The 11,401-nt window shown below is 38.6% G+C and overlaps 1 protein-coding gene across 1 annotated transcript; it reads left to right on the top strand.

The window, feature by feature from the left end:
• The first annotated feature begins 4,909 nt into the window (after positions 1-4,909).
• LOC133817759 (protein decapping 5-like) lies at positions 4,910-10,744 on the top strand. The gene is made up of 10 exons (XM_062250359.1): positions 4,910-5,207; positions 5,676-5,776; positions 6,152-6,223; positions 6,358-6,423; positions 6,524-6,586; positions 6,680-7,597; positions 8,433-8,501; positions 9,832-9,990; positions 10,066-10,176; positions 10,303-10,744. The coding sequence occupies exons 1-10, from the start codon at positions 5,042-5,044 to the stop codon at positions 10,528-10,530; spliced, it is 1,953 nt and encodes a 650-aa protein (XP_062106343.1). The 5' UTR covers positions 4,910-5,041; the 3' UTR covers positions 10,531-10,744.
• The last annotated feature ends 657 nt before the right edge of the window (positions 10,745-11,401 follow it).

Genomic DNA, 11,401 nt, shown 5'->3' with positions numbered 1-11,401 from the left:
AAATTCAGCTTCTCCCTTTTTTTTTCTTAGTCTTGCTCTTCCTCTAGGTCTCCAATTTTCAGCATAAACCCCTTTCTCTAAGTGTTATACGTATATGATCTTTTTCCCTTCAGCTCATGGTCATTTATCCAAATGGCTATTTTACCCTTCCACTAATACCCCTTCCTAACTAAACCTCAAGGGCATACCAGTCCTTTTCTCAGCTTTGCAATTCTACCACCTTCCCCATAAAACCTGTTACTCTCTATGGTTACTAACAGTTACGCAGGTTACCAAATCACCAGTTACCATTATCTAGTTTTTCTAGGACCGTCTCGGCACGTGCATCACACTGGTATCACAACACCCACGTGGTACAATTCACACATCATAATTATCACATAGTATAATTCACATAGTCATACAACATGCTATAAATCATAATCATGCATCTTAATCATAAAAATCACACACAATTCCCATCATGCCCTCCCGGCACACTAATCAAGGCCCTTAAGCCTTATTAGTGAATTTGGGTCGTTACAGGGTCATTATGGGGGAACTGGACGTGAGACGCATCCTCTTCAGTAAAGGTTATGGGTTGTGTTTCAACCCTTTGTTGTTTCGGAGCTCTAGGTTCGGGTTCGTAGGGAGAACCGCCACCAGTTTTTAACTCATTGACATATCATTTCTGGGCATTCTTGCCCGAGCTTGCGATGTGAGGTCCCCCCGAGATGGTTATCACATCCTCTCCATCAATCGGAGGGGGTCGCTCATCCTCTCGAGGTTGAGAGTTATTGTTTTGGGTAGGTGGTGTAGCTGTTGTCCTTTGGCCGGTGGAAGCTTGGTTGAGGTTTCAATTTCTTACATATTGCCCGAAATATCCCCTCGAGATCAATCCTTCGATCTCATCTTTCAACTATCGACACTCATCAGTTGTATGTCTGATGTCTCGGTGGAATCTGCAGTACTTGTTGGAGTCTCTTTTCGCCTTTTGGTTCCTCATGGGATTAGGCCATCTGAAAGGGACCTGGTTTTCATTAGCCAGGTAGATATTCTCCCGAGACTCATTGAGCTCGATATACACTTTGTATATGGAGAAGTATCTTTCCCCTTTCTTCTTCTTTCCACCATCCGCCTCAGGGTTATTCCCTTCATTTTTCTTTCTCTTAGAAGGGTTGTCCCCGGGGGGGTTTCAAAGTCGTAGGATCCGTCGAGGTCGAGGCAGCGTTTGTGTTTGTTGTAGTTACGGGCTGAGAGGTCATATTCAACGCTGACCTCGCCTCTTCTACATTAACAAACCTCTGGGCTCGTCGATTGAACTTGGTTAAGGACCTTACAGACTTCCTTTGCAAATCTTCCCAGAGAGGACTTCTAGGCATTACTCCAACTTGAACAACCATAAAATGACCTTGTGAGATATCGTTGACATCACGAGCTCGAGCGACTTCCAAGTTAAACCTTGTGAGATAACCTTTCAGTGACTCATTTGGCTGCTGTCGGACATTGGTTAAGGCAGAAGCCTCGGGCCTAATGTCAACCATGGCTTTGAATTGTTTCTTGAAATCTCTCGATAGTTGATCCCAAGAAGCAATCAAATGTCTTTTGTATTTTTCAAACCAGTTTTTTGCTGGTCCCGTGAGAGAGGCTAGGAACAACATACACCTGAGCTCGTAGCCCACATTACTGGCTCGCATAATCGTGTTGAACGTGCTTAAGTGACTGTATGGATCTGAATTTCCATCGAATGGCGGGATATGGGGAATTCTAAATCCTTGAGGAAACGAGGTGTTGGAGATATGCGGGGCAAAGGGCTCGAGTTCCTCATCGAACTCTTCGTCCCGTTCCCGGCTACGTTCGTTCTGCAAGAGCCTGAATGCTCTTTCCAACTGCTCAATCCTTTCTTGGACTAGATCTATGGGAGGTCTGGCCTGAACCTGGGGGAACTGGTTATCGTTGATTACAACTCCAGTTCCCTGCCTCGGCGCGGGATGTTTGCGCCTGTTGAGATGATCTATCAGATCTGGATTCGGGGGATTATTATGTCCCCGGTTATGGTTTAAGTGTTCCCGTAAATCTGGGTGATCTCCTCGATTTCCAGTGTTCCTAGGCTCCGGGTTATATATACTCATGGATCTAGTGTCACCCAAGCTTTCACTGGCATGGCTCGTTGCATGATTATTATGAGATGGGTTTCCTACTGGTCTTTTTGTCTCAATAATTTGAGATCGAGACACTTGGCTCCTCATGGGTTGGGAACCCCTACGATCCCTAACAGTTTCTTCATTCCCATGTCTTCGCCCAGCTCGCCTTTCCCTATCATGATGGGCCAGTTGTGCATCCCTCCGAACTGGCGAGGGGTGCCTTATTGGCGATGGTGGGTGCCTTATTAGAGAAGGTGGTTGTCGTCCATTATGGGGCCTAGAAGGCCCTGAATTCGCTCGATCAAGCACTGACACATTCTGCGTGGCACCAGGATTTTGGGTCTGAGCCTCTGAGGGGGCTCAATTATTCCCTATTCCTGCTGGGGCCTCTGCAGTTGGGTTGGCAGCACCTTCAGCCCAGTTACCTCTCTGGGGCCTTAGTTGGACAGGCTGCTCTGCTGGTGGCGGAGGTTGCTCTGCTCTTCTAGTGGCTGCGTTTTTACGTGGCCGTCCCCAAGGCCTACGAGGTGGGATGTGGACGTCCCGAGGAGGCGAAGCCTGGGCATTTTGCGGAGGTGGGGCCTGAGCCGCCTGCGCTTCAACAGCTAGTCTGGGTAGTTCTTCGTTGCGTTTTTTAGCTTCGGCCAACTGTTTACGCAGTTGGCAATTTTTGAGTTCCACGATTGGGACATATCTCTCGGGATTGTAGTACATATCATCGTCGGCCCTGGGAGCAAGTGGTCCCCGAGAGTCGGATGAACCACTTCTCTCATCGAGATCAGAATTCACCATAGGCTGCTTTCCAGGGTGCCGGGGATACTCATCTTCATCTAGGATTTCCTCCTCAGAAATATTAGGATCGTTAGCAGCCATTGCTAATTTGAGAGGCTTTCTGACTAAACAGATTCACGCACGCACTATTTAATGGCTCTCAATGAAAGCACCAAACTGTTGATGCCGTTTTTCGTCAACTTAGAAAGGAGAGTAATTAAAGAAGAAAATATCAGAGGAAATGAAAGAAGATGAATATAGGATATTTTTACGTGGTTCAGTAGTTAAATCTGCCTAGTCCACGAGTCTGTGTTATTAGCACTTGGGAGTTTTCTGGAAACTTTTCAGAGAATAGTTACCCAGAATTTTTTCTCAAGATCTCATAATTTCAGTCATTTTCCTTCTCTATTTATAGAGAAGGTTTCAAAATTCATTCTCACATATTTCGGGAAGATATTTTGTAAATCAAATAATATAATGCTATTTAATGCATTATTTCCTACGTACACGGAAACATCCCATAAAATATGGGATCGGATAGCAAATTGGATAATATCCTGTTATACCCAGATTTCGTGCTATAGTAAATATGACCTCGAAAGCTGAGTTCGCAACAAATGGTCTCGTGAGGATTAGTGATCTAGGGTTGTAAGTCGAGCCTGCAAAGTATGATGTATGATTTCGAATGCGGTGATCTCGAAATGACCTCGATCTCGAAAGGTAGCTTCGAGAACACCTTCATCTTCAGGAACTTCGGAGCATGGTTCTTGAGCTCGATATCCCATCTCGAAAGAAACGTTAGCTCGGGAGATGTCAGTGGCTCGCACAATGACATGAGACCAGAAATGCTGGAGACTTGAAGATACGCCATAACCACCTTGAGTATCTACAAGTGTAATAACTATGAGATGTAGTCCTCATTAATTGATGTAAATCCCCAAGAATTGTGGGATATTATTTAATACAGTTATACGCCCCCTGATCTTTGGGGGACGTTTCCTTTAATATCTAATTATTGACATTTAAAGCCATTTATTTGTATTCACAAAAGAGTAACTACCCAAAATATGTGGGATAGTATTCTGCATCCTTCTCTATAAATAGAGAAGGCATGCACCATTGTAAAGGGAGGAAATCCTAATTCTTGAGAGAAAACTCTGGAGAATTCTTGCTAAAGAATTGTTTAGAGATAATCTTGAGATTAATAACAGAGACTCGTGGACTAGGCAGATTTAACTGCTGAACCACGTAAAAAACCGTGTTTGATTCGTTTGTTTATTTTTGGCCATTGTCTTAAATTGTTTACGTGCTCTATTCTTTTATCTGTTGACGAAAAACGGCGTCAACATATCCCTTAAACATTGGGATTTTACAACAATAAATACGTTCATATATAACCGATTATTTCAGATTCGGAATTCATTACATCTCCGAGACTATCAGCCAATCACGAGCTCGTTGCCTAACTTCAACTACGCTCAGAACAAGTAACCATTGACGAAATCATCACATTCGAGCTTACACTTCCCTGGCTCGAACCATCTCGTCTGAAGGCAAGAGATGCACCAAGGAAATATATATCGAACCATGGTTTATTGCGAGCTCAGAGAACATTCGAGGCTACACACCCTCGAGCTTTTCGAGGTCATTATTTACAACAAAGCAGTCTGACTGAATGATCATATGACGATCGTGCATATTTTGAACTTATACCTAACGAGCCTAGATTTCGGGATCATAACTTCTCATATTTGAAATCTGGGTGTAACAAAAATCAATTAATTAATAAAAAAATTAAGTGTCATGTTAGCAAATCGTTACTATTTTAGACTGAATGGTCAAAAGTCTACAAATATTATAATTCAGCAATATTTTTGCCAAACTAAAAAATTTCAAGGGACAAAAGTCTATAGCTCAAAAAAAAAAACATTTTTTACTTTAAAAAAATTAGTAAAGCATAATTTAAAGAAAAAGAAAAAGATAAAGACGAGGTAAAAAAATTAATAAATTTAAAACCGCCTTTGAGAATGAGGTTGGCCTGAAACGATTTTTGGGTTTTGAGTTATAAGTTTAAGCGGGAGCAGAGGAAGGATTTGCTTCTTCTCGTTTTAGGTTCTTATTGGTTTCAAGTTTCATCTCAGAGAGACATGGCCATGGCCGCAACTTTAACAGATGGTTCCAGATCTTCTTCCAGTGGCTCCGCCGATTCCTATATTGGTAGTTTGATTAGCCTCACCTCCAAGTCCGAAATTCGCTACGAGGGTCTCCTCTTTAACATCAATGCTGAAGAATCCAGCATCGGTTTAAGGAATGGTACAACACAATACAACCCAAGATATCTTTATTCTTCTTTTTCTTATTCTTCACGCTGTTTTGGGTTCTTTCTTATAATGTGATCTTGGTGACATTGGGGTTTCGTGGTTTTCTGGGTTTTTTTATTTAAGAAATATGAACATGGGATTTTGTTGATGACTTATGGGTTTTTTTTTGGGGGGGTTAACGATGGCAATAGTTGAGGTTGTTTGTATGTTTTTTTTTTTGCACACTTGTGTATAAAGAAATATTGAACCATACATGGGTTGTTTGATAGGTGGTATGGTAGTCAACACTGGTTCTTTTTTTAACAGTTACTATATCTGTGGGATGCAAGAAATGATTCGGGGGGTCATATAAGTGTTTGTTTGTGTTCGTAGAAAAAAATGAGGCTTATAAGAACCACTGAACCTGGGAAGTTGGGGTGAAGTTGGTGGCTCTGAAGATTTATAATTTTAAATAATGCAGTTAGATCATTTGGAACGGAAGGACGTAAAAAGGATGGCCTGCAAGTTCCTCCAAGTGATAAAGTTTATGAGTATATACTTTTCAGAGGAAGTGACATCAAGGTATGCATTATAATAGTCTCTCAAACTATGGTGTTGAATACATGTTCATCAAACACTCTATATCTTACAACTGGGGGACAACTTAGGTGGATTATGGTCTCTCAAAGTGCCCATGATACTTGGAAGGGAATACTAAAGTTCTATTTAGTAATGCACTTCTTGGCAAGCTTGCAATGCCCTAAAGCGATCTTTAATCATTTTAATTGCCACTGCTCCTCTTCTAAATTAGTAATGCACTTGTTGGTCAAACGCCCCAAACCTATTGCAGTTTTTGGTTCTTGTTGCCTTACATTGTACTTATTTTATTGCCTTTCGTGTTGTTTTATATGATGGTAAAATACCTGTTCCTAATCAACTATGCGTGTACACTATCAGGATTTGCAGGTGAAATCATCTCCTCCAGTTCAGGTTACAACGCCTGTATATGAGGATCCTGCTATAATACAGGTAAAACCCGGAGAGAGAAAAAAAAGAATATTTTTGAAACGTCACAGATAAGAAACTATTATTGCTTAAGCTTATTTTTTGAGTTTCTTATATTTTTTATGTATATATGTATATTTATACAATTTTTATCACAGACTCACTATCCTCGAGCTACAAACCCGTCTGCAAGCTTAGCATCTTCTGGTCCAGCCACTGTACAGGTAAAAAAGCAAACTTGGCTGATTTTGAAAGGGCACATACAAGAAAAAGCTTGTTTTTCGAGTTGCTGATATGTGTATACAATTTATGTTTATCACACAGTCCCACTATCTTCAAGCAACAAACCCATTCGTAATACCATCTTCTGGTCCAGCAATCATACAGGTAAGAACAAAGTAGGATGTTTTGGTAGTCATAGACCCAAAAAAAACTTAAATTTGTTTTTTGAGTCACTGATGTTTACATTCAATTTATCAGACTCAATATCCCCAAGCCACGAACCCATTGGTGAGCATACCATCTTCTGGTAGTGGGTCTGTACCAGACCTTAGTGCTCAAAATCTGCATGCTGGACTCCCTAGACCGACATTTCAAGGTAATCTTTCTTTGTATCAACCTATTGGAGGTCTAGGGTCGTGGGGCTCATCACCTCCTATTCCAACTACCAATGGTAGTGCTGTTGCACCTACGTATTGGCAAGGATATTATGGGTCCTCAAATGGGTTTCAGCCTCAGCAACAAACTTTGTTTACACCCCCACCTGGCTTGTCAGTACCATCTTCATTGCAACAAATGACACAACAGTCTAGCACGAGTTTATTATTTCCTACTGGTGATTCCAGCATGGCAGCTTTAAAATCATCCGAGTCTTCCTCTGCTTTGTTGCCACCCCATAGCGCGGCAACTCCAAATTTGCAGTATTCTATTTTTCCAGCCCAGCCCCCTTCTCTCGGCATGGGTACTTTGAATTTGCAGTCTCATATGCTTCCCACTCAGCCTTCTCCCGCGGTTTCTCTTGCTGCTGCTGTTTCAAGCCTTAGCTTTCCTTTGGCTTCTCCATTGATTTCCTGTTTGGAGAAACCTACCATCCAGCCACCAATTTCTGAGGAGCCTATGACAGTTCCCAAATCCAAAGTGCAAATGAAGACATCAGAGTCCTCATCTGTTGCTGGGATGTCAAGTTCAGTTTTGAATGAAGGAGCTAGGCCTACTTTGATAACCCCTGGCCAGCTTTTGCAACCTGGACCCAGCACAGTATCTTCATCACAGCCTCCACAAACATCTCAGAAGCATGCTGAAGTGGTGAAGGTGTCATCATCAGAGTTGCTGTCATCACAAGTAGCCAGTGATGCGCAAAAACCAATACTTCCACTGCCTTCGCCAGCTGATTATAAGGTACTACTGCTATTTTATATTGTTGCTCATTTTTTTCTTTTTATAGGTATAGCATGTAAGTTTAACCCTTTTTTCCCTTTTCCTTTTCAACTTATGCGTTCCCTTACGTAATTTATAGGAAAGATAAAGAACCTGCTATAAAATAGAAAGAGTAATGATATGTGCACACATTTTTTACACCAAAACATTACACATACGTATGTGGTAAAAAGCTCCAACCAATCACATTGATTTAAGATGGGTCCTACTAAGTTAAAAAGTCTTGCCACATAGGTGTGTGTAATGTCTTGGTGTAAAAAGTGTGCGGACACATCATTACTCAAAATAGAAATTATATGACAATGCAGAACATAAAGTCCACAAGAATTAAATAGATATATAACATACAGCCTTGAACAATGCAGAACATAAAGTCCACAAGAATTAAGTTATTGCTCTTGGAATAACAATATATGCTGCTTAAATGCATAAACTAATGGAAGACGAGGCAAAACTCTTTTTTTGTTGTGCTCTAGCTCCTTAAGTAGCTTTGATCATTATTCCAGTTGTTTAGTATTGTTGTTCATTGTTACCAATGGAAGTTTCACTGCCATGAGAACTATAGATTTATCTAGTCACAAAATAGAAAATTACAAAACGGTGGTAATAATTTATATTATTTTTGGAACAATGGAAGATGTAGAAGAAATGCATGGTTTTTTTTTTATGTATTTCTTCTAGATCTTTACTTGGATGTCCAAACTTTCACAGATTTGTTATGGCCTAAGGTACTTTATGTAGTGTATTCTGGTACTCTATATTATCTCATTGATTTTACTCGTACATTTTCCCCTAGCCACATGGTGCTCATGCAAATTATCGATACAATTATAGAGGAGCACATCAGAGAGGAAGAGGAAACAGGGTATGTGTCACTCTCTATTGCATTATTAAATATTGTTGTTGCATGCTTTCACCTTTTAAGTGGGTGAGTGTGTTCTGACTAAGAGGTCTGGAGCATGGGCTAATTTAACTAATGTGTAACCACTAACTGTTTTTTTAAAAATAAAATAAAATAATAATGAATGGACAAAGGAAAAATTGTAGGATTGTTTATTTTTCCTATATAGTATATACTGCTGTTGTTTATTAACATAGGATTTTATGAGTTCCACAAAGTCCTATCGTTGGGTTCTTCTGCTTATATTCCCATTCAAATGGAATAAAGTCTGAAATATTAATAACCACTTTTACTAATTTCTGAATTCTACACTCAACTGTCACTTGTTTTAGGAATTCAGTTTTGATTTCTATTTCTGAATTTTCTACTGGGTATAGTTAATTATTCAATCCAATTCGAAAAAATTGGATAAATGATTTTAAATGGATGGGTTGGATATAAATCTCGAGCATCTAATGATTAATGGTATTGGTTTGGATGCAAATTTTGGAAGCTTAATATGTATTTACTATGGATGAGGATTGTAGTTATCGTATTGTTTTGACTTTATATGTATTACACTTTTATTTAAACTTGTGTGCTTGTTGTGTGTGTATTGCTTTTAATGATAATTAAGATTGTGGTTGCTATATTTATTTTAAATAGATATGTGAATATATGAATTTTTTGGGGGTTGATTTATATATTTTATTTAACTTATTTGGGCTTTAAGTTACTTTAATCAATGATATTAATTTAAGTCCAATATTAAAATCCAATATAAGATGGATTGGATAATAGCATTGACATGTATCTTCATTGTGAAGGAAGTTGATTGGGGCTAGCTCAGTTGATGAGGGAGGGACAGAGTGAGGGTTAAGGTTTTAGGACCTTAGTTATTATTAAGTGCTGGTGACGTGCTCCACACCAAAAAAAATGATATTGTAAAGAGTGTTGGATTTATTCATGTTACATTTTCTGAAAGCAATTAGGCAAGTAAACACAAGGAAATAAATTAGACTGTTCTTTTCTTTTATTTCCTTTTTCGATAACTGTTTAGTTGTTTCCAATTATAAGAAATGTCATTTGTACCTATTCTGCATCTGTGATTTTTCTACTCTAAAATTTGAGACTGGCATTTACATGCTATAAGTGGTCGTGGTCTTGGTGGAGTAGGAAAAAAAAGTCATAAGTGGATGAGATTGTATTTTTCATTGCTTATTTCCTCTATTTAATTTTGTACCGAGTCACTTATTTGGCAACTAATCTAATTTAAGGACCTTGTTTTACGCACCTTTATTTGTTTGTTTTTCAGATGTCAAGACCTGTAACAAGATTCACTGAGGAATTTGACTTCATAGCAATGAATGAAAAATTTAATAAGGATGAAGTCTGGGGTGATCTTGGTAAAAGTAGCAAAGCTCTAGAAGATGGAAATGAATCAGAAGATGAAGATGTCGCTGGATCGTCAAAGGTCAACTCTCTCTCTCTCTCTCTCTCCATTGTTGGTGAAATATATGTTCCTAATCTCTGATTTCCTGTCCATCAGCCTGTTTATGTTAAGGATGACTTTTTTGATGAACTCTCCTGTGATGCTATTGATCGTGGATCACAAAGCAGCAGGACTAGGTTCTCTGAACAATTGAGAAAAGATTCAGAGGTACTTCCTGTTTTTTTGTGGCTTTTACCATGTGCTTGCTTGGATTGTTCTTTAGATTTTGAATCTGTCACATAATTTCTATGGAATTTTTGTGATAAAACTTCTCATGGCGGTCCTGCATTGCAGACATTTGGCTTCATACCAAGACATCGAGGTGGACGAGGAGGCTATGGCACTGGTCGAGGCTATGGCCCTGGACGAGGAGGCTATGGACCTGGTCGAGGCTATGGACCTGGACGAGGAGGTCATGGATATGGTAGGGGTGGCCGGTCAAATGAGGCATATTATGGTGGTCGGGGAAGCGGCTACGTTGAAAGGGATCGAGGACATAATTTGCCTGGTCGTGGTACCTAATTACACTGGTTTTTCCTTGATGCCACTGCCATGATAGGTTGAACCTCATTATCTTCTTTCTTATTAGTAAGTTAGGCCAACAAATAAGCTCATATTATATCTAATCTAGGCAGAGGCTCTATAATGCCGGTTCGTCTTTCCGGATTTTTTTAATTCCAACTTAATATCTTATGAATGGATTTCTATCAGGAAAGCAGTGTTCCTTGTTTTTCTACTATGCATAATATGCTTTGCCTCTCTCCCAAAACTTTCAGATTTTACAACTGGAAGAAACAAAACATTTATTTCAAGCGAAGATTTTTATGTATATTAAAAATGAAGTAATAAATTTCAACGAGCTTGTAAATGTAAATCTCATCACTTGAACAACAATAAACGAAAATACACGGGTGTTTTATAAAAGCGACAACAAGCTGACAATAAGCTTTTTGTTATGATCAATTTTTAATTCCAAAGCCCCATAATAAAAAACATTCCAAACCCCAAATCTAAGGCTAAAATCATATACCTTCACCATCACTCACCCACAAAATTTAGTTTTTGCTACAAAATTTTCTAATAGCCATTAAATTATTAAAAAAAAGTTAAAAATTTTAAAAAAATTAATATCTCTATCTCTTATATATATAAAAAATGTTTAGATAACAAAAATTCTTAGTTTTAATGGTTTTTTTTAACTTTAACATAATATTTTAAATGTTTAATGGACAATGCTTTCAAAACTAATTAAAAATAAATATTTATTAATTATATTAATATAAATTTAAATATTATAAAATATCATTAGATATTTATTAATTACATTAATATAAATTTAAATATTATAATATATCATTAATTATTATAAATTCAAATATTATAAAATATCATT

This window comes from Humulus lupulus, chromosome 2 (genome assembly GCF_963169125.1).
Source record: "Humulus lupulus chromosome 2, drHumLupu1.1, whole genome shotgun sequence".
Taxonomy (NCBI): domain Eukaryota; kingdom Viridiplantae; phylum Streptophyta; class Magnoliopsida; order Rosales; family Cannabaceae; genus Humulus; species Humulus lupulus.
Note: the sequence above shows the minus strand (reverse complement) of the source record. Positions and strands in the feature narration are given on the sequence as shown.

Coding starts and splice junctions, on each gene's coding strand:
- LOC133817759 (XM_062250359.1), top strand. CDS start 5,042: ATGGCCATGGCCGCAACTTTAACAGATGGTTCCAGATCTTCTTCCAGT. Junction 5,777..6,151: donor TCAGAGGAAGTGACATCAAG/GTATGCATTATA, acceptor GTACACTATCAG/GATTTGCAGGTGAAATCATC. Junction 6,424..6,523: donor CTGGTCCAGCCACTGTACAG/GTAAAAAAGCAA, acceptor TTTATCACACAG/TCCCACTATCTTCAAGCAAC.